Source organism: Podarcis muralis, chromosome Z, assembly GCF_964188315.1.
Source record: "Podarcis muralis chromosome Z, rPodMur119.hap1.1, whole genome shotgun sequence".
In the NCBI taxonomy this organism is placed as follows: Eukaryota; Metazoa; Chordata; class Lepidosauria; order Squamata; family Lacertidae; genus Podarcis; species Podarcis muralis.
Genome location: NC_135673.1, coordinates 26,155,448 through 26,182,301, shown reverse-complemented (window position 1 = coordinate 26,182,301; position 26,854 = coordinate 26,155,448). Strand labels below are relative to the sequence as shown.

General features: G+C 43.0%; 1 protein-coding gene across 4 annotated transcripts in view; it reads right to left on the bottom strand.

The window, feature by feature from the left end:
- Window positions 1–5,940: 5,940 nt before the first annotated feature.
- The window catches only part of GAB3 (GRB2 associated binding protein 3), a 79,407-nt gene continuing 58,493 nt past the window's right edge, over window positions 5,941–26,854 (bottom strand). For 3 of the 4 annotated variants that reach the window (XM_028714996.2, XM_077922759.1, XM_077922760.1), the window contains exons 4-11: window positions 23,749–24,221; window positions 20,092–20,147; window positions 18,494–18,613; window positions 17,413–17,668; window positions 15,642–15,723; window positions 10,610–10,712; window positions 8,722–8,829; window positions 5,941–7,921 (exon numbers count right to left, since the gene is read on the bottom strand). In XM_028714996.2, the coding sequence (XP_028570829.1) occupies window positions 7,805–7,921; window positions 8,722–8,829; window positions 10,610–10,712; window positions 15,642–15,723; window positions 17,413–17,668; window positions 18,494–18,613; window positions 20,092–20,147; window positions 23,749–24,221 (1,315 nt within the window). In that variant the 3' untranslated portion in view covers window positions 5,941–7,804. The remainder of the gene's footprint in view (window positions 7,922–8,721; window positions 8,830–10,609; window positions 10,713–15,641; window positions 15,724–17,412; window positions 17,669–18,493; window positions 18,614–20,091; window positions 20,148–23,748; window positions 24,222–26,854) is intronic. The other variant, XM_028715001.2, reaches the window with a different exon arrangement.

The following is a 26,854-nucleotide window of genomic DNA, read 5'->3' as shown; positions in this document are numbered from 1 at the left end:
AGTCAGAACACCGGTCTCTCCAGCTCAATGATGTCTACACTGATTGGCAGTGGTGCTCTATAGTTGTAGGAAGGGGATATTCCCAGCCCTAGGTAGAAGTGCTGCAGATTGAACCTGGGGTGTTTTGTGTGCAAAGCACGAAGCTACAGCCCAACACATCTGAAAAAAGCTGACTTATACTGAGTCAGACCATTAGTGCATCTAGCTTAGAACTGTCAACACTGACTGACAGCGGCTCTTCAGGGATCTAGGAAGGAGTGTCTCCCAGCTGCACTTGGAGATGCCAGGGATTGAACCTGGGATCCTCTGCATGCAGAGCAGATGGTCTGCCATTGAACTATATGTACTGTTTTGAGCTCTTTGGAGGTTGCTTAAGATCTTTTTGCCTAAACGTCAGCTACCAAAAATGGCTGCAAGAGTTCTTTTTGTCCCCTGTGAGCAGTTCAAGTCATTTGCAGGTGGGATTCCTCATCCTTTTGCTGTACCTAATTAGCACCCACAAAGCAAAATGCATTTCTTTTCTCAAAAGCAGGTGTGAAATATCCTCATCTCCACTCTACATTTTACATTGAAATGCTACACTTAAAACGCTTTCTCTCTCTCTCCAGCTTCTGCAGACGCAGCATATGGAAAAAGAAAACAGGAAATAAATCAGCAGTTTATATGGACAGGCAGCAGCACTAAGAAAGAAAGAAATGAAAATCACATTGCTGCAAGGCAGCTTTTGACAACCTGGTGCCTTTCAGATGTTTCAGACTAGTACTCCCATCAGCCCCAGTCAGAGGTTAGTGAAGGCTGCTGTAAAGCTTTCTTTTAAAATCAATGCATATTCCTACACCCAAGTATGAAGAATGGTGCTGGGAACTGTAGCTTTGTGAGGGATAGACTACAGTTCCCAGGATTCTCTGGGGGATGACAGGTGCTTCAAATGTATGATGTAAATGTGACGAGCTTTTGAACTCAGAATAGAGGGTTTTGGAACTCATTTATATCTGCATTTGCTGCTATCAAAGCCCAGAGAGGCAGGTTAGCAGCAAAATATGTCTCAGCTTGGGACAAAAAAGCAAAACCGGTTCATGCAAACAGTGTTTCAGGACAGGAGCCAATACATCAGCCAAACCAAGATGTTTTCAAGCTGACTTCTGCTCCAGTTACACATTTAGTAATACAATTGCTCCACCACTTCCTGATCTGATATTCACTTCCTTTTTCCTGCTACATAAAAAAAAAGCAGCTTAACTATTTGACATGTCCGTGAGAGTTAAACTTGGAGAGCATAGCAAAACGCTTCTGAAAGGGCAAGCACATAAATTCCTTAGCCTAGATTTATATGACTTATGGCATAAGCACATACATTTCTAGCCCAAAGAAAGTTCCACTGAGCTCAATAAGGCTTCCACATAGACTCATAGAATTGTATAGTTGAAAGAGGGTCATCTCATCCAAGCTCCTGCAATGCAGGAATCCTGCCCTCAGCCAATCCCTTGGTGGGCACAAACCACCAGCCTTCTGGTTAACAGTCACATGCACAGACTTGTTATAGCACAGGAGGTATAGGACTGAAGCCCTGAGCTTCCACAGCCATCACCCAACATGAACCACCATTGGTAGGAACAGCAGCAGGTATCTTCTATGCTTATGATAATACTTCATTCTCTTGTTAATTATGTTGTTTTAAATGTGCACTTTATATTTGACTCCCTTTATTAAATGTTTTCTTTTGAAATGTGTTATTTTTGTTTACTTTACTGTGCTAAATGTGCATTCTGGAACTGACCTCCTTCATAATGTTTTCTTTTGAAATCTTTAAGATAATATTTTACTAATTATGTTGCTTTGAATGCATAGTTTATATTGGACTTTCTTCAGTAATGTTTTATTCTGGATTATTTGGTTTTTTAATGTGTTGTAAACCGCTTTGAGATTTTTTCTTAAAAATACAAAGTGGAATAGAAACAAAATGAATACTACTAATAACAGTCTTCTTGTCCGTGGATGGTCCCATGGTAATGTAAATGAAGGCACTCACAACCTGAGCATTGTAAATAGGAAAAAAAATGATGCTATTATGTTCAGTTTACCTGTTCTGGGATCTGATTTGTTAATCAGGCATTGTGGGCAGAAAGACCAGAGGAGTTGTAAAGTCATTTGTGATTATCTCCTGGCTTAGACCAGCCTGATTTTGTTAGAAACAGCTCCACTGTATATTTGCTCACAGCAGAAACATCTTTAGGAATGAAGTCAAACAGGCTTTGTTTTGTAATGTACAGGGAAATTAAGTTCTTAAAATGTCCTATTTTCCCTGCCCACGCAACAAAACAGAGCACAAAGCCAGTTGACCTGAAGATTAGAGATGGGCGAATCTGTCAATTTCAGTTTCTCTGGTTTTAATTTTTCCAGTCTGAAGTTCTCCAGATTTCCACACCAGCCCCCGTAGCATTTCCTCACTTCCTTTTATCAGCACTTTCTCCTCTTATCTTCAGAGAGATCATTGACTTTCTGCACCTTGTGACAACTTCATTAGTTACTTCCTCAACTTTGCTGGAAGACGAGCTCCATCAGGAGCCTCCTTCACCTGAACTGTTTCTATACCAGCTAGAAAGCTATAAGAAGTACCATTTGAGAACAGGTGCCTGAGTTTGCTTCTACTCCCCATTTCCCTCCCGGTCCCCTTGTGTGTCATTTTTTTAAAAGGGACTGTCTTGTTTAAATTGATTGTATGTCAGTCACTAAGTGATTATGAGACCCTTCATAGCTGAAGAGCAGGGTAGGCATCATTCATGCCAATCTTCTTTGCATCCTTCTGATTGTAGCATATGTATCACCAAAGCCATCAGAATATATACTAATAATGATGAATATAACTGAGTTAGCAGTTTATTTTGTGGATGTGTGTGTTACTGTATATGCACAAACATCATGGCTACATCTCAGGGATCCTGAGAAACAAAAGAGGAATTGGCATGCTAGCAGGAACTACAAGGTTTGCAGAAATAGAAACAATTACTTGGGGGTGGGGATTTAAAGGGGCATGGAAATCTCCCATGCAGCCCAACGAGGACTGTGCATGCTTTAGCACCTACAAAATGTCTGCTTGGGATTGGAACTTAAATGTCTGCTTGGGATTGGAAACTAGTGGAGGGGAAATGTAATGGAGTGTCCTGGGAAATGGTTATGACTAGATGGCTGGCACACTGTACTGGAGCTCTCCACACTGCACCATCCCACCACAAGTCCCACTTATAAGGCTAAATATCTATATAAGGCTTTCAGTTAGAAAATGTTACAGTGAATATTTATTGAAATGTTTTGTCTGGGCTTATTGATCAAAATGTATGGTTTTGGTCCCAAAATGTTGTCTGTCGCTCTTTTGGGTGCATGTGCATCAACCCACAGGGAGGAAAATGTAATGGAGTCCACTGAAAGAAGACACGGTTTGTTGGTTGGTTGGTTGGTTGGTTGGTTGGTTGGTTGGCTGGCTGGCTGGAACTCTGGACAGGAGCACCCCACACTGCAATATTTGTTCATATGCCCCACTTGTAAGAACACAAGAGCAACCCTGCTGGACTAGACCAAGGCTCCACCTTGTCTAGCAGTGGACAGTTTGACAGATGCCTCTTGGAAGTCCACAGATGAGACACGAAGGCAACAGCTTTCTCCCACCATTTTTTCCCAATCAGTCCCTACCTGCCTTCCCTCAAACTTAGCACCAGTCCAGGTGGTGACCCTGGTGATCAGCTGCCTCCGCCTCATTAGTTTCTGTTCTGCCTTTGTAGAACTTGGCAGGATGCAAGAACATTAAGAACAACACTGGATCAGGCCAGTGCCTTATCTACTCCAGCATCCTGTTCTCATACTAGGTGACCAGATGCCTGTGGGGAGCCTGCAAACAGGACAGAAGCACAACAGCACAATGCTCACCTGCGATTCCCAGCAATTGGTATGAAGAGGCATGCTGCCTCTGAAATTGGAGGTAAAACATAACCATTGTAGTCAGAAGCATGGAGGATGAAGAAGAAACTGGAATTAGTTGGCTGTTTGTCATTGGCTCTGGCTCCATCTCACTGCTCACTGCTTTCCACCCTGCCATTCCCAATGAGCACCAGCCACCACTAAGTGACATGCTGCATCTGAACTAGGTGGTCTATATAGAAAGAAACGGAACATACAACTCTTGCTGGAATAAATGATCCATCTAGTCCAGGTATGGGAAAACTTTTGCACTCAGGTATTTTTGAGACTTCAGTTCCCGTCAGCCCGAGACTATGGCCAACTGTCAGGTCCAGTGGGAGTTGAATCCAACAAAATATGGAGGGACACAGTTTTCCTTCCCTGATCTAGTTGGTCAATGCATTAGAAGGGCCAGAGCTCAGTAGGGAAGCAGTTGCTTGGCATGCGAAAGGTCCCAGGTTCAACCCTCAGAATTTCTATGTAGGTTTGGGCATATGTCCTGTCTGAAATCCTGGAGAGCTGCTGCCAAATCTGTGTCAATAATACTGAACTAAATAGACTCAGTATAAGGCAGCTTCCTATGTCCCTACAACTGCAGCTCTGCAACATATTCTACCTAACGGTACAGAAATATCCAGTTGATCAACTGGATATTATGTTGATCAACATTCCAACAGTCATGTATATAATAATTTCATGGCTTGAAATGACAAAACTTGTCAACCACCTATGTCATGTAGGGCTGTGTGACTGCTCTGGACAGATCCCAACCTGAAGCAGGCCTGAAACATGTCAAGACATCTCTCAAGCCAGACACAGCAAAACACTCCCTAAACAGACAGCTTGTCTTCAAAGTGTTGCAAATCAATGCCATGTAAGGGGACTACCAGGGTGGGGAAAGGGGAATTTGAACTTTGCTCATGAATAGCCAGTCACAGTGTTGGAGGGTGGTGAACTGTTACAGGCGTCTCTCTCGGAGACATTTACTGTTTTGCAAGTTCTCTTGAATGTCAGCACAAATTTGGTGGGTTTTGTTCAGCTTGTCTTTTGTTAACCTTTAGTTGATACCAGCATTCTTTCTTACATACCTGTTTGTTTTACAATGCTTTCCCAATCCTAATCTTATTCTAAAAAAATGAAAACCCTGTTTACTGTTTACTTTAGTGTTTGTTGCTTAAGCAGTGTCACTTCCCTTATGCCCTCCCCCAAAATGGCCCTAGTTTTTTAGTTAGGTTTGCATTACAGATGTGTTGTTTTCTGCATTTGTAGGTGTCCGTCTTCTGAATACACCATACACCTACAGTAAAAAATCAGCACACTTCCACAGGGCAGCTGTGGTGCCACCAGAGACAGAGGGGCCAGAGATGCTGGCAGCAACAGCACCACCACTGGCTAGATTAGTTTGCCACCAGTCAGCCTGGTCCATCCTAGGACTGCTTGCTGGGGTGGTGGGCAGTAGCAGCAGCCTGTGTGGTTTCTTGCCTGTCTTGAGGGGTTTTTTTTGGTAGCAGGTGCAAGCCTGGTCTTATAGCCATGCAATCATTTGAGGATGGAGTAGGCACTGACAGCAACAGCCTGGCAGGGGCTTCCCCTTTGGTAACAAAAGGGACTGAGTCCAGCCCACTGGTAGACATCAGCATCTCTGAGGCGGTGTCTGTGTCTGAGGTTCTCAGGTGGATTGAGGAGGAGTTCTTCCGTTTGGAATGATGAGGATGGGGAGCAGCAACTGGTATGCTCTCCAGTGCCATCAGGAAATGCTTCCTCTGACGCCCTCACTGTTCCTGTGGTGGTGTTGACACCTTCAGACTGAAGGCAATCTGTGGTACTATTCTGACGTGGGGCTGGATCCCACCACTGCTCTCTGCCATTGCTGCAGATGGGCAATGAACAAGGGGAAAGTAACGTTCAAATCCAATTAACAAGGCAACCTCATACCAGGTGTCTTCAAGCTGCAGGCAGTTATATGCAAAAACAACGAAGTTACAGCCATTTTACTTTTGAAACACTTTATTTGTGTGTGGAGGGGGACAAGCTTTAAAGGTGGCTAGCACATAAACCCCTGGATCTACCTATCTGAAACCCTCTCTGGAGGAGCTACCATGTATTCAAATGTCATGCATCTAGGGGGAGGATTGTGGTCATTTTGGCTTCCCAATGCATGCCTCTCTGAGGACTGAAGATTCGGATCTCCAAATTTTGATTTGGATGTTGGGTGTGAATTGATCCAAACTGAATTGTGTCTTGAACTGAAAGAGGGACAGGGAGCTTGCACAGTGCTAACATCAGAGATGGGGAATCTGGGACCATCCAGATGTTGCTGGACCCCCAGCTCCCATTCACCTCAACCAGCATGGCCAATGGTCAAGAATGCTGGGAGTTCTGGTCCATGACTATCTAAAGGGTGACATGTTGCCCACCCCTACCAAGCAACTCATTGAAATGAACCTGTTTGCAAGACCTAATTATTGGCAGTTACCCTTTTTCTTTACTGGCAGTGTCTGTACAGGCAGCAGTGTTGTAGCCGGCCCCAAGAGATATCCAACCAGCAGTGTATGTAGGAGCAGTGATTAGTGAAAGCTTCATTGGTTCAATTTCAGCCTGCTACTAAGCTGTTATAAACAAAGGAGCCCTGTCAGCAGGGATGGGGAGGGAGAGGTGGTAACTGGGGGAGTGGAAGCCCTTTGAAACATTAAAACAGTCCCAATTTAGCAAACCACTGCCCCCAACAGAAGACCGGAGTTGCTATATCCTCATTTATTTTTATTAAAAGAAGGCTAAATGTGAAGTGAATTATATTACTGCTAAAAGGCTTTAGCAAGTCTGTTCCAGACATTTCCTAGCATCAACGGTGGGAGCAAAATCCTTGCTCTGCCATCTGGGACGAATGCCCTGGTTGAGATCCATAAGCCAGATGACTATCCCTGTGTATCTCAATGCCATTCTCTTCCTTTACTGTGTAGATAATGCTTTCTGGTGCTTGACCGACTGTGTCAAGGCTTTGTTTTAATGAAAGAAGAAATAGCTTTGCTGCTTCCATTGATTTCTTTCGGAAAGGTTCAGTTAAGTGAGAGGATGCACAGTAGGGCTTGTGCTACGTTGGAAGCAACTCCTTGCAGCACAGGTCATAACAGAAGGAAAAGGAAAACCCCAAATGTATTGTGAGCTCATCAGATGGAAAGGTGGCCATGAAAGTAGGGCAAGATTAACTGTGGTGGATGTGAGTTTTCCATGATGCATGATGAGCACAAGAGGGGAACAATTATTTCCATTGTCAACAGTGCAAAGTTCTATTTACATTCTTCAATAAATGAATGACAGTTAAACATATTATACTAAGGGAAATCCTCAACTCCCACTCCCCCCACCCCTGCAAAAAAAAGAAGTTTGTTTTTAAATTGTTTCCAATGTTTAGCCCTTATTCTCAAACACCTGTCAGTACCAGACACTACAGTGTATGCAGCATCTGTTAAATAGGCAGGGATATATACATTTATATACATATATCTAAAACAGGAATAAGTAACTGCAGTGTTTCATGTGACATTGCAAGACTTTTGTTCCCATTAAGTGTTTAGAGAGGACCAAATTCAGGTGTTAAAATGGTACCACAGGTCCTTACTGGAAGGAGGGATTGAGAAGATGACAGTGACTATGTGACCTGGACATAGCACAACTCAATCCTCTCTCACTGATGTGCTCCTTCCACCCCCAAAAGATGTGGCTTCTAAAGAAAGCGGCTGACCATCACTCTATTTCACAATGCCAGAGACTTCTGCTTTGCACTGGCACTGCTGAATCATCCAAACTTCCTGGATTTTAATGTGCAAATTCAAGCTAGTCAACGCTTCTCTCTTCAAACTTTGGATTGCCTTTCATCTGTCCATTCCTGCTTAGTGTTCTGGAGAGCTTGAGTTCTTTGCTCATCTACTTGGACATAATCCACTCTTTGTTCTTCAGATAGGAAAGGTTTCTGCCAAGGTGAAGGAAATGTAACAAACAAACAAACAAACAAACAAACAAACAAACATATGTGAGGACGTGCAAAACATGAACACAGCTACAACTGGGCTTCTGTCAATTCCCCCCTCCTCTCCAACCTTAGCTGGCATTTCTTTTTTCACCTTGAAGCCAGGGGTGACATCAGCAAGCAAGCAAGCATGCCTGTTGTCTTGCTACTGGTTTCAGACATAATTCCCCATCTGCTACCTTGTCACACAGCCCAGAACAGGCCTAGCAGAAACAGGAAAGTGCAGTACAGTGATATGTTCACCTTGAGATGAAGGGAAAATGGTTTTCCTCTGAGTTAAAGCTCTTGATCAGTCAAGACTGGAGTGGGTTTCGAACCCAGAGAATTGCCTCTGATGTAAGAGTGGGGAATGTTTTTCAGCTCAAGGGGAGCATACCCTTTTGGTGACTTTCTGGGGACTACATGCCAGTGACAAGCAGGGTCAGAGGCAAAAGTTGGTAGAGCAAGGGATGTGAATTTTATCTTCATATTCGCACCCCTCTTCAACTTCCATGGAGGCAAGCAAGAGGCAGCCAGTGAGGAGTATGTTCTGGGAAGAGTTCCAAGGGCTAGATACAAAGGCCTGGAGGGCCACACTCAGCTCCTGGGCCCAAGATTCCCCACCCTTGATTTGAAGAAGCACTAACAATACTCTGCTCACTTGTGAAAAAAAGGAAGCAGGTATTGGATATTACATGCCACCATTTAATTTTTATTACTGATGTCAGGGAGCGGCAGCAGAAGTTGTTGTGAGCAAGGCCTACCTTTTGTACAGGAGACGGAGAAGCGGAATTAAAATCCAGTGCTAAATAATCAAGGCTGAAGTTCTTTGGCCATTGGAATGCTCCATTGCATGGAGATGTTGCTTGCTCCTGTTGAGAATGAACCATGACCATAAGAAAATGAAGAAATAGGCATGTTCAAAACAAATTTAAAAATTTAAAAGACTCCTCCTTTCCCTCATGTTCTACAGCAGGGGCAGGAAGCCTTCAGCCCACAAATCATATTGGCTCACCAGGTTTTCCAATTTAGTTTACTAGGGCTGATGGGCAGGCTTGATTGCTGCAGAAAGTCGATTACCCACTAACTGATGGGTGAGGAGGGGATTCAAGCTTGCTCAGTTTGGCTGTCCATGCCAAATTCCTTGAAGGGTTGATCGCTGAAGAAAGGACTGAACCCTCAACCCATCAGCTGATGCACAAGTTGTTCAGTCCTGCTTAGCCTCTACCTCCCGCCACCCCCAGTGGCCAACTGTGACAGGTGGGTTGTTCCATCCACTTGTCACAGGTATCTTGTTAAAGAACTGGCCCATTGGGCAAAAAAGGTTCTCCACCCCTGCACATAATCATGCTTTAGCAAGAGAGGCAGCTTCCATATTATTTCCATATTTCCATATTATTTCAACATCTCTACGGCTCCCAATCCTTCTCGTCCCGGCTCTCACCAGGCCATTTAAGGCACCTCTGTTGTTCAAGGGAAACATTTGCATAGACTGCAGTCTTGGCCAACCTGGTGCTCCCCAGAAGTTCTGGACTATGGGCTTCTGCTAGGAGGTATGCCCCCTGCAAATGATCTGGAGGGTGCCAGGCTAGGGAAGGCTAACCTTGTACAATGCAAAAAGACAACAAAATGTTAGGAACATAGGAAGCTGCCTTATACCGAGTCAGATCACTGGCCCTTGTAGCCCAGTGTTTCCTACATTAAGGGTAGCCAATGTGCTGTCCTCCAGATACTGTCAGGATGCAACTCCAATCAGCCACAGCCAGCATGGTCAATTGCCAGGGATAATGGGAGTTGTAGTCCAGCAACATCTGAAGGGCATTACATTGGCTACCCCTGTTTTGCCCTCACTGGCAGTGGCTATCCAGGGTTTCTGGTAGTCTTTCCCAACACTGCTTGGAGATGTTAAGGACTGGATGTAGCCCCACAGCATGTAAAGCAGTTACTTTTATTACTGTGCTACAATCCTTCCTTGTAGTGTTTGGGCTCGGAACATACCATATACAGAGACAGACCACTGGTCTATCTAGTTTAGTACGTCTGCACCACTATTCCCCAACCTGGTCCGCTTGTCATACTACAGCTCCCAACATACTTTATGACTGGCCATGCAGGAGCCATAGTCCAAATCATCTGGGTGGCACCAGGTTGGGGAAAGGTTATCTACTACACTTACTGGCAATGACTTTCCAGGGTTTCAGGCAGCGTCTCTTTTCCAGCCCTAGCTGGAAATACAGGAATAAGACATGGGGTCTTTTGTACATAAAACGCTAGCTCAACCATCAAGCTACAATCTTTCCCCAACATATCTCCCTGGAGTTTTGTGCGCTCTTAAGGGGTTCCATAAAGGCTCTTGTCTAAAAATGGTAGGGAAAATTTTGAGGTTCTCTCTTTGCCTCCAGCAAATCACCATGTATATGTTTGAGATTGCTTGGAGATGTGCCACCAACACTTGTGGGAACAACGGAGATCTGTAGGAATGGGAAAAAGGCTTCCCTTATCACTGCGTCAATTGGCCCTTGTGTGCCTGCACTAAATTTCTTCAGTAGGGCAAAGGGGAGCCCCTGCCACATGTTTGGCTCAAAAATTTGACTTCTCTGAGCCTTTCCGCTCACATGATTTGTCAAAGGAGAGTTGCATGAAAATGATTACCATTTGAATGTAACTTTCTTCTTCCTCTCCGGAAACTGAACTGGCAAATACTCTCGCTGAATTAATGCAGTCTCTTTCTGGAGAGATAAAGCTTGTTCGATTGCTAGTGCAGGAGGAGGAGGAGGGTGGGGGAAACCCAAAACACAAACAAAAGAGAAGTCAAAGAAGAGTTTTCACAGATGCTCTGAAACCAAGCCAAAACCTGACGTTGCCCAGTGTGGGGAATAAGCCCGCCCAAAACCCAGCAACACTACAGAGGTTAAGTTAGCTAACAAAGGAGGTTACAATCTCATCAGTGTCCTCTTGGGAAATTAGTCATTTCTGCAAACCAATCTGACAGTAAAAATGGCCGCCATGGCATTATGGGAAAGCTGCAGACATCAAAGAATGGTCAAGGAAGGAGCATAAACAGAGGCAAATGTCCATCACATCAGGGGCTTAAACACTTGTCTTGCTGTATGGCTAGCAACAGTTTTGGAGGCAAAAACAAATTAATTAGCTACTGCAACTATATGCAGAGGAACTGCAACCACCATGAATCATCTGCAAAAAGATATGTTATTTGCACATGGGAAATGTCTGCTACTCAGTCCTCTTACAAAGTAAAAAATGCTGCCAAATCCATTGCCAGATATGTCTGTGTAATGTTTTTCAAACCAACCACAAGTTCTCAAGACATCATCTTAAGGGGAAAGCTGGCAAGCTAGATATTTCCAGTGTTCATCAATGAACTTTATCCTTTTATTCACTGTCCCATCTTTTTACCAAATTCAGGGGCAAGCACCCCCTGGTTTTATCAGGTAAATGCAAATGGAAGCATCTTACAAAGCTGGTTCAGGGCTCTAGCACAGATCTTCAAGTGTGCAAAAGTAGTGCTTTGTTACGTATCTTAAGGCATCCAACAAAAACATCTTCTCCCATGCCTTTTATTAAACAAACTATGGCCTTTTAAACTGGGTGGGTGGGGTATTATTATTGTTTATAACTATGGTATGTATTTTTGTGTTTTTATATTACAAACTGCCCTCTCATCCTCAGATAGAAATAACAGTACAGTGATATCCTCAGGTTACATACGCTTCAGGTTACAGACTCCGCTAACCCAGAAATATTACCTCAGATTAAGAAATTTGCTTCAGGATGAGAACAGAAATTGTACAGCGGCAGCAGGAGGCCCCATTAACTAAAGTGGTGCTTCAGTTTAAGGACAGTTTCAGGTTAAGAACAGACTTCCAGAATGAATTAAGTTCTTAACCTGAGGTACCACTTTATAGAAACAACAACAACACTTTCCTAGTTTGGACTACAACATTGACACATAACCAACAGCCTGATCCTCTCTGAAATCTCTAGGACGTGTGATGCTGCTGAACTACAACTCCCATCATCCCTAACAATTGACCATGGTGGCTGGAGGTGATGGACATTGTATTACAACATCTGAAAGGCACCACACCGGTTACCCCTCTTTTAAGAGGACAGGCTAATAGAACTGTGGTAGACCAGTAGTAGGTACAGTGGTACCTCGGGTTAAGTACTTAATTCGAGGTACCACTGTACTGAGGAACAGATCAACACAGTGGATAGGATGTTACAGTATCAGTATGATTTGCCATCATCCACAGCTAGCTACTAAATGGCCAAGAAAGAATGGGTGAAGAGAGATAGAGTGCATACTCATAAGCAGAACTGGAGCACAAGCCATCTCAGGGTAAACTAGACCAGTCCTCCAGACATTCTAGACTACAACTCCCATCAGCGCTTGCACAAACAGCCAATGGTCAAAGATGATGAGAACTGTAGCCCAACATTTCTGGAGGGTAACAGGTTGGGGAAAGCTGAACATCCCAAAAGGAGATGGTGAAAAGTCTATGGAGGATTTGATTTTTTTAATTGAAAAGCAGGTGCCATGAAGAATCAGCTGGAGCACAGGTATGGCGGAGGGGAAGGGATTCTTAACCCTTTCCCCTCTCACCTTCTGTCCATCTAGAATTATGTTCCTGATATTACTTCTCTCCCCAGTGTTTTGCTCCATGGTATGAAAGCAGAACATTTCTCAGAAAGCTAATGTCTGAGAAATTTAGGCTCAGTTAATACTGATAGAAATATATATTCCTGTGTTTTACACACATATATATTTATGTGTATGTATGTATGTATGTGCGAGAATGAAGAAAATAGGCTGGGGAGAAGAAGTGGAAGGAACAGGTAACAAGCTTACTGCTTCTTACAACAATACTGAAATATACTGAATTAACTCTGTAGCTGCAACCAAAATTCTCAAATGGCTGCTGAAACAAGCAAGGCCTCTTTAACTAAATAGGCTTCTCCCATTGTGGGCAGAGCTAACCACCCTGGCTGAGATAAACCTCTGCTTAAATACTCAGTTATGAGTTATCTGTTGCTGAAGCAACATTCACAACGGATGCCGGTTACTGCTGTTGCATTCAGGTCCTGCTTATGGGCTTCCCATAACATCCTGTAAGAACAGGATGTTGAACTCTGGCCTGACCTCTTTGTACGCTGTAATACAATTTGCTCTAGCTGGAGTTTCACATGGAGCCATCCATTCCAATCTTGCATTGCCTCAACTAACCCTGCTTGCAGGAACCTGACCTCTTTTTCCACGAACCCCCTACTTTAGCCAGAATGCTCTTTCCATTGGAGTCATCAGTTGGAGCAGAACAGTTGTGAAGATATAATAACTACATATCCACCTAATCTGGTTTACTAAGGAAACTCCCTGGGGTGCCAGGAGAAAGGCAGGAACCCCTCAAGGTAGGGATAGCCAATGTAGTGATCACCAGATATTAGGAATATAGGAAACTACCTTATACCAAATTTGACTGTTGGTCCATCTAGTTCAATACTGTTTACAATGACTGACAGGATTCTGCCCTAGTCCTACCTGGAGCTTCCAGGTTTTGGAACTTAGACCTTCTGCATGCAAAGCAGATGCTCTAAAACTGAGCTATGGCCCTTCCCCGATTTTGTTGTATTCAAACTCCCTTTAGTCCAAGTCAGCATGGGCAAAGGTCCAGGGTGATGGGAGCTGCAGTGCAACAATATCTGGAGGGCACTGTGTTGGTTATCCCTGCTCCAAAGATCACCATTGAGTTAGCAGAGACATGTGCTGTCTTAAAGCAAGAATGATGCAAATCTCTGTTTAATTAAAGCCAACTTAATTTTGGGAGGAAAGAAAAACATTTTCTTGTCTTCTTAAAAAGCAAGGATGAGATCCACAGAATTTGTATTGAAAGTTTGTTTAGAAACTTTGCTTACAGTCTCCCTGTGGAATGAGACAATATATAAATAATTTTCCTGTAAGGAATGCTAATGTTTAAAAGAAACGTCATTAAAACTAAACAAGGTTGGATCAACACTACATGTGAAGCACAATTTATTTGCCCATAACTCACAGAAACAGTGCAACCGAATCAGAGTATCAAATGATGTTTGCTTTGGGCTGATGTTTGTTCAACATTCACAGCTACACTACACTTGATCTTAGAACTGTCATCTTCAAGCAATAGTCAAGTCAGCTTCCTATTTATTTTTTATTTTGCTATCCTTATAGCATAAAATGCAAAAAATGCAGATTTTCAGAGCAAGGATTGATTTTTCTAAAAAACTGAAATTATAAAATAGATTTTAAGAATCTATATAGGATTTTAAATATCAAGTTCCACTAAGACTTAAACAAACCTGGTTTAAAATGTTATTTGAATATAATACAAACATATTACAATTTACACACATAATGATGGTCCTTCATCAAACATAGTCTGCTTTTCTATGCAAAAAATGCTCTATTCAAAATTCAGACAACATTCTATGAACCAAGAGCAAAAATATGTAGTTTTTGACTTGAGACTGAGCATTATAATGACACAATAGGCCATATATTGCATGTTGCTGTGTACATCATGAATATTTGGAGTTTGTCCACTAAACAGCATGCAAATTACTTTCCATGTCACAGGGAAACACCTTTCTTCCCAACTCTACCACTATCCTTTCCTTCTAGAAAGTTTATCTTCAAGTGAATTATCTTACACCTATGCCTTACACGGGTTTAGAAACAGAAATGATTGTTTCAGTTGCTTCCCGAAGCAGATATGTGAACCAGGCACACAGACTAGGGACTCGGCTACATTGGCAAATAAGTGCTTTAGATGTGGTTTATGCATTCTAACATTGTGACACCAGATGGCGCTGTGGAGTTCCATTTTTACCAACCCAATTTCTCACAAAATTTGCAACTCGTTTAACTGAAACGCTTCTTTGATGCGTCTAGATCCAACCTAGGTGGAATTTATGTTCCAGGATTGTATACTGGCTCTAATTAGTTGCAAGTAGTACTTGCTGTGTTTGTTATATTATGGAAGCTTGTGGAGGCAGTATGTATAAGGAGATTCAACATTGGCAGTTTAAACTTGCTCTCCTTCTCTGCAAGTAAAACCATAACTTAAGTGAATTATATTAACGTTGTTTGGGTATAAATCAGGTGTGGTGATATCCTTTCTGGCCTCAAGGCCAAAACTTAATGAATGTCAGATTTGATGTGGCAGAAGAAGAAAAAAATCTTTTCTTTTTTAGTACATTATTCTGAAATAGTAGCTGAATAATAACAATGTCATATGGCAGTATGCAACAAAACAAAACAGAAAACCAAAGGGAACAACTATGCCACCAGAAAAAAAGTTAAGTGTGAAAAACCCTAAAAGCCTTTTGACTTGGTATGCCTCTCCAAATGTATTATAACATTATAATTAAAAAAAGTATTCTGAGTGTACTTGTTTTGACACTTACCTCTGCTTTGTGATGTCCATATTACCCATGAGTGTATGTGTGAGGCCTCGTTGGTGAAAGAGCAGTAAGTTGTTCATTCATGAACCATACAGCTCAGCAAGATACTAGGTAAACGCCCCCCATACTGAGATCCAGGGATACTATTTTAATAGTTCCTCCAACCATCTGCCAAGGCCAATCTCCTAAAAAAAATGTTGGAACAGGTTTCACACCCACTTACTAAGGCACAGTCCACGTCCTGGTTAAGGCAGCATGTTCTCGGATGGTGGAAAGGTTTCGCAGGTCCAGCGGAGGTGGTCGGACTGAAGATTTAAAGAGAGAAGACTTCTTACTGCCACAGAGCTGGCCAAAGACAGGGGCAGATCCAGTTGTAAAGTTGCTGTGTGGGTAGCTGGTTACTTAACAGGATGGAAGCAGTTCCAAGAAAGGAAGTTTATGACATCAGGGGGCTCGTACTGTGGACTCAGGTAGCAGAGCTTCCTTAATTTCTTTAGAGAGCCACAGTGGTGTAGTGGTTAGAGTGTTGGACCAGGACCTTGGAGGCCAGGGTTCAAATCCCCACTTGCCATGAAGCTCACTGGGTGATCAATCACTGCCACTATGACTAACCTACCCCACATGGTTGTTGTAGGGATTGAGGAGGGTGAGAACTATGTTCTCCTTCAAAGAAAAGGTGGGATATAAGGTGGGATATAAATGCAATAAAATAAATATTCTTGCTACTCCAAAGTAGCTCATAGGCTGCAGGAGTTTCTAGTCTGATCTTTCCAGGGTAACAGCACCACCCTTTTAATGATCAGGGAAGGTACTGCAATCTCATCAACACAAGCCAGGTCTGGTGATTTGAGGCGACCAATGGGGACCTGGCTGGCTCTAAATAACTGTTGCTACAGGCTTGGTCTGAGCATCTTGTTCACCAAGTAGCAATGAAGCCCCTCCATCTCTTCCCGTCTGCAACCTGACAACAGCCCATCCACAACCACATCTCCTGCTTCTAAGTCCTTTTCCTCAACCATCTCATCTACCTCTGCATTTTTTTTTAAACATTGCTCTGGCCTGCACTCCCGCAGGCCAGATTTTGTACAGTTCAGATACCAGTTTAGTTCCTCTGGAAAGCCAGACCAACCTCCTGGCTTTCCAACTCCACTACTAAGACTGCAGTCCCAAAGACACCTACTTCTTGAGTGACTTCTGAGAATAGAAAAAACACACCTCAAGCCAGTAGTTAACAAGTGACCCACCCAATGAATGTTGTATTTGCTCAAACGTCAGCTGTTTGTTCTGTCCTTTGCAAGGCCAGCTCCAAGTTTGAGCAAATCAAATTAATCATAGGGGCCTCTGGTGGGGGTCCCTCATATACTAGTGGGTCCTCAGCCCTGGGTTTACCTCAGGGTTGTGAAACTGGATCTGGGCAGCAGATCACGTCCCAACTCCTCTGTGGGCCAGTCACCTGCCAATCTCCTGTCATCACCATGACAGCAGGTAGCCCATTTTCACGTGGATAGTTTGAAATCAAGCCAAGAGGGCACAGCCACAATCCGGAAAGCTTCATCAATCCCCACAAGGGTTTGCAGGTGTCATCAAATCTGATTGGCAGCACAAGCAAACCCCCATTCTGCCCAGTCCAACTTTTACTTGCTTCACACCACTCATACGAAGGGAATGGGAGTGTGGTTTGACTGAAAAAGCCTCACAAACCTATGGGAAGGTCCGGCAGGCCTAATTCGGCCTGTGGGCCAGAGGTTGCCCACCGCTGGCTTACTTGATGGCAGAATTGGAAGCAGAGTGCCAGTGAAGGCACTGTGGAAAACTAAAATGGGAGCTTGCAGACCTAGCCACTGTATTCAGGACATGGCCCTAGGCTGAATTTGTCCTGGACTTGTTCACTGTCCCCGATATCCACTTGCTGGACCCATCAAATCAACTCCCGAAACTCCCAAGATAAACACATAGAGGTGCTCGAAAAACAGCTTGCAGAAAGACAAGCTTACATTTTCGACGAGGCTTGAGATCCCGGTTCACCGGAGGTGGTTCCAGGTCTGTGGGGAGCTCAGGCAGAGGGCTGGAGATTTTTTCTATGCTGGCTGCAGAATGGATAAACGTAGCTGAGCCTGGACTCATGGGAATGTAGCCGTCAGGTGTGCAGTCAGATCCTGGGATCGGTGGGGAGATGCTGGGGTGCATTGGCACATAACTGTCCTCGGAACTATTTGATGTGCAGGAGTAGAGAGGGCTAAAACGACTTGGCTTCAGAAATAAGCACAGGGAAAGGGAAAGGGAAAGTTGGTTAACAAAAGGGTTCCAAATCAGAAATCAGGGCCAAACCTTGGACCTATCCATCCACTCTCCCCAGGATTCTCTCATGTTCAGCCTCCTGACTAGCTTGGAGTCCTGCATCAGGAGTGAGAAGCATGGGAGCTAAATGCAACCTTCCAGGCCTCTCTTGTATGGCCCTCATGAACAGACCCCATTTCCTGTGTGCATACCCCATTTAGCTCTGGGCTAAATTCCACCCTAATAATTTTTCAAGTCTGAAAAATGGCATACTGGAAGTTTGGATTTCTTGGGCTAACCAGGAGGAAGACGACTCACTAATAACTGTATTAGTATTATTATTGTGATGTTTTTTGTTGTTTTGTATATAACTAAAAAAATTGTCCAATAGCACCTTAGAGACCAACTAAGTATGTTCTGGGTATAAGCTTTCGTCTGCATGCACACTTCTTATACCCAGAACAAACTTAGTTGGTCTCTAAGGTGCTACTGGACAATTATTTTAATTATTTTTTTTGACTGCGTCAGTCCAACACAGCTACCTACCTGAATCATGTATATAATATGCTTTTGTGGTTTTTAGCTGCCTTACTAATGTACCATATTTATGCAAATGCCATTGCATATAATGTGCACCTCAGTTTTCAAAACCTTGAAACCAGAAAAGTATTTGCTGGCCCCATCAAATCTAATTTTCACAAAGGAATTTGGCCAAAAAAAGGTGTATATTACATTCAATTAAATATGGTACATTGTTTAAATATATTTAATTTATTACGTTACTTTAGAACAACATACAGAGGAAGCTGCCTTATTGGTCCATCTTGCTTGGTATCCTCTACACTGACTGGCAGAAGCTCTCCAAGGTTTCAGACGAGGATCTCTCTCAACTCCACCTGCAGATGCCGGGGATTGAACCTGCATGCAAAGCAGATGCTTAACCACCGAGCTACATCCCTTCTGTTCATACTTAAAATGTGGAATTATTGTGATCATTATTACAGTAAACTTGGTATTAATACTGTTTCATTCTGAATGTGGAATTGGCATTGTATATCTTACATCGATTCCTTTTTGTTGGAATTTGTAAACTGCCCAGAGACCTCTTTTGAAACGTGGGACGGAAAATGAATTAACACATAAATATTATGGACAGTTGGGGCTTCCAACAAAATGTTGCAACATGGAGTGCTCTTGTTTAGTGTTCTATGCCTAGTCCTTCTTTCAGGACACTCCATTCCTGTCCTCTCATTGTGTGAGTCCAATTCAGATTGGAGCTATGTCAATCAATCATCACCACCATATGTTTTTGTTGAACTACAACTCCCATAATCCTGACAGTTTAGCTAATGGCCAGGCATGATGGGACTTGTAGTCCAACCACATCTGGGGTCCGAAGGCTGAAGAACCTTGGTTTTGCTTTTACCATGTCAATATGTATGTATGTAATGGAGCAATTCCTTCTCTCTCTCTCTCTCTCTCATAATCTTTGATTTGAATTTGCAACATTCTGACTGCACCATCCTTGGCAGAAACAGACAGTGGAAGAAGGACAGAGCCCTTGATATATCCTCAGCATTATTTCATATTTTTCAATTGTAAACCACCCTCTGATCCTTAGATGAAGGGATAATTAATTAATTAATTAATTAATTAAATTATCAGTGGAAGAGCACTTGCTTTGCATGCAAAAGGCAGCAGGTTCGGTCTCCAGACATCACTGAGAAAGTCCTCTGTATGAAACCCTGGAGAGCCACTGCCACTATACTGAGAAATAAGGCCCATTTGATCCAATGGGGCTTACTCCCAGGTAAGTGGGCACAGAGCTGCAGCCTAAACCAGTGTTTCCCAAACTTGGTTCTCCAGCTTTTGGTCTACAACTCCCATCATCCATAGCTAGCAAGACCATTGGTCAAGGATGATGGGAATTCTATAGGGCTGCCATACGTTTGGAATTTCCTGGACATAGCCGAGATTTGTCCATTGAAAATAGTGTTCGGGTGAAATTTATGAAAAGCAGCTGAAATGTCTGGGGAAACCCAGGCATTATGGCAGCCTATATAGGAAGTGTTGATTTTTTGGCGATTTCCCTAAAAAATAGGGAGGGAGAACTTAATTCTTTTTTTGGAGCTCAACTTTTGTGTCCAGATGTTCACTTTTTGAAATATGGCAACCATAGAATTGTAGTCCAAAAACAGTTGGGAGACCCAAGTTTGGGAAACCTTGGCCTAAACATATGAAAAAATGCTAACTGTTATTTTATTACATTGGATTGGGTAACGATTTATTATATATTGATCAGACAGCATAGGCTGGTTAATTTCTTGTTAATGTTCACTTCTAAAACCATGCTAAATAAGGGTGGGTGGGTGGGTGTAAGACAGTACTGCACTTACCAGATTCAAGCTAAGCCTCTTATCCCTGCGTCTTAGGGAATTTCCTTCCAAGTCAGCTGCAAATCAAAAAAAGAAAAAAGAAAACCCATAGCAATTTAATTAGCTATTCAACAAAAGGTAGGTCTTGGAGGATACAATCCTAGCCTGTTGTGTGCAGTTTGAAGGTTCTGCTTTCACCTGCTTGCTGTGTGAAAATTTACTTAACTAAACATAAAGAATTGTGCCCAAACCTCACTATACACACCAGATTCAGATATCCAAACATCCAGAGTTTGTCCATTTCATTACCTGTTTGTGCTAAGCTGGTTGGTGACAGCCTTTTCCAGGCAGCAACCATGCAGGGAGGGAGAAAGCGAGATCAGACAAATCAAAGAGGAGGAGAGATTGAACAAATCCATTGACTTCCACTCTCTCCTGATGTTCTGTCTTTTGCAAAGTCAGATCGAAAGCATCTCTGGGCAGAGATCCCTTTTTTTCTTGGCTTATTCTGGAGGGGAGTGTGTCACACACACCCACACACACCCCGTGTGCTGAAAGGTGATATGGAAGGGCCTGTGAGGCTGTATGGGCAGGCCCTGCTCCATGCCACAGTCTCTAGCACTCAGACTACGTCAGAAGGAGTTCCACTTGCATACTAGTGAGAGCATGGCGGGTTCTCCATTGTGAGGTGGGACATTCTCCACACACAATATATGCCCTGGACATTGGTGGATGTATAGAAATTAACAGCAGTAAACTGGGGCCGGGGGGGGGCAAGGTTGGGCATTTGCCAGGGCCCCCTAGAGCAAAATGGGGCCCCACTGCCCACACAGTGTTACCCATTCTACTTTGCACAAAGTATCCAAGAAGATCAGCCAAAGAGAATTCTCGAATTGCATGTCCAGCTCTTCCAGGTTAGGGTGGCCAAAATCCTGGAGCCAACATAGATCAGAGCTGCAATGTAGTCAGCTAATGAGTTAAACTGCAAGTCAATTAATAAGTAAACTAATAGACAAAGAATAAAATTGTGGGTTTCCCATCTGGAAAAGCTCTTTAAGAATATGCTCTGTGTGTGCACATGTCTCTGTGTTTACGTGTAAAGTAGCACACATGCTTTTAGAAAGTCTGCTTCCCCAGCAACTCAAGGCTGTTAGTGAGAATAACACTTCCAGTGATGGGTGTTTCTCTCAAAAGCTTCCAAGAACTGCACAGGACACTGATAAAATGAGCTGGTAAAAACATTCTTCAGAATTATCTGAAGGTGTGCAGAGGGCCTCTCTTCAAGGCAGAAAGACGAGATACACAGTTGTTAATAAATTAAAACAAAATAGGTTCCATACAATGCAACGTGCATATTAAAAAGCAACAGGAGTAGTAGCAGCAGTTTGTGGCTGCCAGTTTGTTTGTGGGCCCAATTCAAGATCCTCACACTAGTACTTAAAGCCCTAAACAACTTAGGCCCCAAACATCTGAGAGACCCCCTCCTTCTCCTACAGGCCATTGTAGGATGTTGAGATCAGCCCAGGGGGCCCTCTGGGTAGTTGTGCCATTCTCAGAAGTTCAGGGTGGTAGCAGCTTGGGAGAGCAAATTGTCTGTGACTGCCCCTAATTTGTGGCATTCCCTTCTTAAATAGATGTTTCTGGCACCTTCACTATACAGCTGTTGGCGAATGCAGAAGCCGCACATCTTTACCCTGGCCTTTGACACCAGAGAAGAATGTTTTCAAGAGCCACCCTATACCTGTGACTATTCCTGTGACTGTCATTTGTTTTAACAGCTTTTAACACTGACAGCAGCCACGAAATTAAAAGACGCCTGCTTCTTGGGAGAAAAGCAATGACAAAGCTAGACAGCATCTTAAAAAGCAGAGACATCACCTTGCCAACAAAGGTCCGTATAGTTAAAGCTATGGTTTTCCCAGTAGTGATGTATGGAAGTGAGAGCTGGACCATAAAGAAGGCTGATCGCCGAAGAATTGATGCTTTTGAATTATGGTGCTGGAGGAGACTCTTGAGAGTCCCATGGACTGCAAGAAGATCAAACCTATCCATTCTGAAGGAAATTAGCTCTGAGTGCTCACTGGAAGGACAGATCCTGAAGCTGAGGCTCCAATACTTTGGCCACCTCATGAGAAGAGAAGACTCCCTGGAAAAAACCCTGATGGAGGGCACAAGGAGAAGGGGATGACAGAGGACGAGATGGGTGGATAGTGTTCTCGAAGCTACCAGCATGAGTTTCACCAAGCTGCGGGAGGCAGTGGAAGACAGGAGTGCCTGGCGTGCTCTGGTCCATGGGGTAATGAAGAGTTGGACACGACTAAACGACTAAACAACAAACAACACTGATTTTTAAATTGTTATAACCCTCACTTGGATCTGCTGGTGAAGGGCAGGGTAAGGAGGAGGAGGACGAGGAGGACTTCACTTACTCTTCCTTTCAAAATGTGAATGGCCATACTAATTAAAATGTTCCTATGGTCAATTGTCTTGTCCAGTTTTTGCCTCCCTGATATTTTCCAGATGTTTCAGATTATAACTCATAGCAACCAGCACAGCCTCCTTATTCTGCCCGTTTCAACTTGGTTATCAGTCTTCTTAACTTAAGCACGAGGAGTGTGTTCATTCAACAGAATGTTCATTTCCTCACTTATTTAAAATAAAACACTCACAGAATCCCAGTTTTTCCGAAGTTGAAAAACTGTTCTGGAGTGGCCCTGTAACAGACATCACAGGGAGCAAACCAATCAATATGGCTTACGGTCACTTACAGCTGCAAGCTTATTTCATTTATCTGAGACATTTGTACCCCCAACCACTTCAATAAAATTCCAAGGTTAGCTTACGAAATGTAAATGCAGTTTGAAAAGGTACAAACAATGTAAAACAACAACAACCAGAATAAGAATAGTAACATCACCAAGAGCAGCATAAAATACAAACACACAACCCTCCCTTCAAAACCAGCAAAGATGAAAGACATCAAAACAATAATCAGCACCAGAAAAATTAAGAAGTCTTCCTTCACTAAGCACTATAGCAGCAGTAGGTCCTAACTCACTAGTTGAAGACCACTGCTATGGATAGGGATTGGGGTGGGGAGGATTTAGTTCAATCTGCATTTAAAGCTGAATTTATCAAATTCAGAGTTTCCAGAGCAATAGGAGAACCAAAACTAAGCCACCCTTCAAAATCTGAACTTCTCCCATGTTTGCAATGTGATGCAGTTCTCCAACCAAATAACGTTAAGGGCAACTGTGTGTAAAAATAATAGTATTCATCAAAATAACATACAAAAATGCATTAGGATAAGAGAAATTGTTTCCAAAAATGTGCACATCAGTCAAAAGAGAAATTACTTCCAAAAATGTGCACATCAGTCAAAATTGCAGACAAAAATGTGTTTTTTAGGATAAATATGTACCTAAACGTTGAAGAATTTTCAGGAGGATTTTTTTGACAGCAACAACAACAAAAAAAAATCATGAGTTGCTACAGAAACGTGGAGAACTGAATTTAAGATGGGAAAAACAAGAAACCTAGAGAACTCAAATTGACAATTCCTTCCACTCCCAGCTATGGAGTAAGGGTGGAACAAACTCTGAAATTATACAAACCAGGGACGGTCAAATGAGCTCAGGAAGGCAAACTCTTAACAGACAAGACCATTCACATCCTTACCTCTCCAACTTCTCATGCTGTCCAATCCAGACAAGGAGATTCTCCTTGGCACCAATGCCCCTTGAGCACACGAGATCCCAACGTGTCCATTCTGAAGGGCCCCACTGGATGGCTCTTCAACCCGTTTGTCTGCAAAGTGGGTTGGCTTAGGAGGCCTTGGTGGTGGGGTATTGCCCAGAACATCAAGTTCAGTAATGCCATAGGAAAGAGCACTCGGGCTTTTATCAACCAATAAGGTTGGTGTCAAGGGAGGTCCTGAAAGTGGTGAGGAAGAGGAGAAATCGCTAGAAGGGGGACCGCTTGAATCTGCATTCTTGAGAAGAGCCCCATGACCCATTGTCTGGGGCATCTCTTGCAGCAGGATGCCAGAAGGCTGTAGATAAAGTGAGGGCTGAGATGCCACAAAGTCAACAAAGACATCGTCTGATGAAGTCTGCTCCAGGGATCGGTCAGAATTGGACCAGCTGTGGCACCTGAAAGGAAAACAAAACAAAACAAAACTAGTATAGATGTTACTTATGTTGCAGAACATAGGAACAGTGGTGGCCAGTGCCCATTGGCCACTGGTAAGGAGGAAGGAAGGAAGAGCAGCAACAGTCAACGAAAAGCAAAGCCACTCCATGACTGGTTGAAAGTAAGAATGAAGTCAGCTGGGTGTAGGTTGGGTGACGGTAAACTGAGATTGGTGAGGCAGTGCCCTATTTTCCCTACCATGGGATAGGAAGTTGCCTTACCTAGATGAAGAAGAAGAAGAAGAGTTTGGATTTGATATCCCGCCTTTCACTCCCTTTAAGGAGTCTCAAAGCAGCTAGCATTCTCCTTTCCCTTCCTCCCCCACAACAAACACTCTGTGAGGTGAGTGAGGCTGAGAGACTTCAGAGAAGTGCAAGGTCACCCAGCAGCTGCATGTGGAGGAGCGGAGACGCGAACCCAGTTCCCCAGATTACGAGACTACCGCTCTTAACAACTACACCACACAGCCTCATTATATAGTTTCCATCGTTTGCTGCAGACATACCTTTAAATTTGTGTGATGTTTGTGAGACTGCTTGTATTGTTGGATGTACATTTATCTGGTTTGGTTTGAATGTTTTACTGGATTTTATAGGATACTAATATGAATACTAATACTATTTTTATTATTTATATGCCACCCATCTGCATGGGTTGCCCAGCCACTCTGGGCAGCTTCCAGAAAAATATAAAAACACAATAAGATATCAAACATTTAAAACTTCTCTATATAGGGCTGCCTTCAGAAAATCATACACTTATGTCTCCTTGACATCTGATGAGAAGGCATTCCACAGGGCAGGTGCCTATACTGAGAAGGCTCTCTGCCTGGTTCCCTATAACCTCACTTCTCGTAGTGAGGGAACCGCCAGAAGGCCCTTGGAGCTGGACCTCAGTGTCCAGGCTGAATAATGGGAGTGGAGATGCTCCTTCAGGTTGTAACCCACCCAGGGACCTTGTGGTGAAGCGCAGGTAAGAAATCTCTTAACTAAGCAAATCAGTGAATATGAGAAAGGGGGAAGATGTGCTTTTGCTTTCCTTCTTCCTGAATTGTGCAGGGAGGATGAGGGTTTTTTAAATACAAAAAATGTAAAGAGGACACATGCCCTAACTCTTCCCGGGATATTTAGTGTAAACTGGGGCTTGAGCAGCCTAATTTGATCTTCTTGTGCTCATCTTCATTCCACTCTTCCCTCTTTTTTCCAACCAATACGTCAAATTATGATTAAATTATTTTGGTTAGTGTGCATTTTTTGTGTTTTTTTTAAATATTCTATTTTAGTCCATATTCACAGCATACATTGAAAGTGCTGCGATACCACTTTAACAATTCTTGATTCCCTCAAAGATTCATGGAAACTGACATATGTTAAGGGTGCTGAGAGTTCTTAGGAGACCCCTATTCACCTCACAGAGCAAAAATTCTCAAGAGTTCCCTGGGAAGAGGGATTTGATTGTTAAACCACATATTGCGGTTTTGCTCCAAAGAGAATAGCATCTCTTGGGAATGAATGGGAAAAACTGCTTTGGAACTTCATCAAGCAATCTGAAATTTATGGTTCTGACATGCCTTTGGATATATATGCTAATTGTGGTTCTTGTCTGATGAATGATTATGGAATTCACTGTTGATGTTGATAAAAAAAATTAAGTTGCATAGTTGACCTTGTTGGTTCTGCCCCACCCCCACCCCAAATGTCATTGCAATCTAGATGGACATGAGGGATGCACATTCTTATCTTGTCAAAATGTCCAAATACTGCTTTAAACATCCCGTTCCCACTGCTGGATAGCTCTGCATTCTGCTTAGTTTGAGGTAGTTGGTGGAATATGTTTTTGTTTAATTTTTACTTTCCTCTAAACAGTATCAGAGTTAAAGGACAACAAAATACTTAGTTTAGTTTTAGCCTTTGTGCTAAGACTGAGGCATCAACTCTCATTGATTTACTTAACTATCACTACCATTAAAATAATTGTGATTCCAGAGTGCTTAATTTTGCTTTGTGTCCTAAATTATACCCCCCCCCCATTCTATTCATTTCTACCTTGCCTTTCCAGGAAAGCTTTTAGGACAAGCCATCGAGGAGAACATTTTGTTGACTACAATATAGAGGAGTAATTTTATTTGTAGGGGCAATTATGTTGTTCTCTTGTGGATGCATTTGTGGTACTCATGTTTTGTTATAGCCATCGTTGAAAACAAAGTAGATATTGACTTGAAGAGGCACTCTGGAGGGTTTTTACGGTTTCAAAATATTCAGCATCTGATTGCCCTTTTAAGCGCAAAGAAGAAATTTGGGGATTATAGGTCAGGTTGACTTTTAAGGCTTCCTGCATTTTTCTTTCAGTGGAAACGCGGGTAGCTCTCTCCCCACCAAAGCAAGAACAGAATGTGATGGGGGAGCCGGAAGGGTAGGACTGTTCTTTCTTTTGGGAAAATTTACAACTGGAATAAGGAACCTGTGCCTCCTAAGCTAGCTTAATGCCCTCAGGTGTAGGGGGCTCTGTCTCATTGCCATTGTGGAATTTTACTTCAACCACTAACCTAGGTGACAAGTAAGAGAAGAAATGGGGCATTACAGGCACTTTTAGC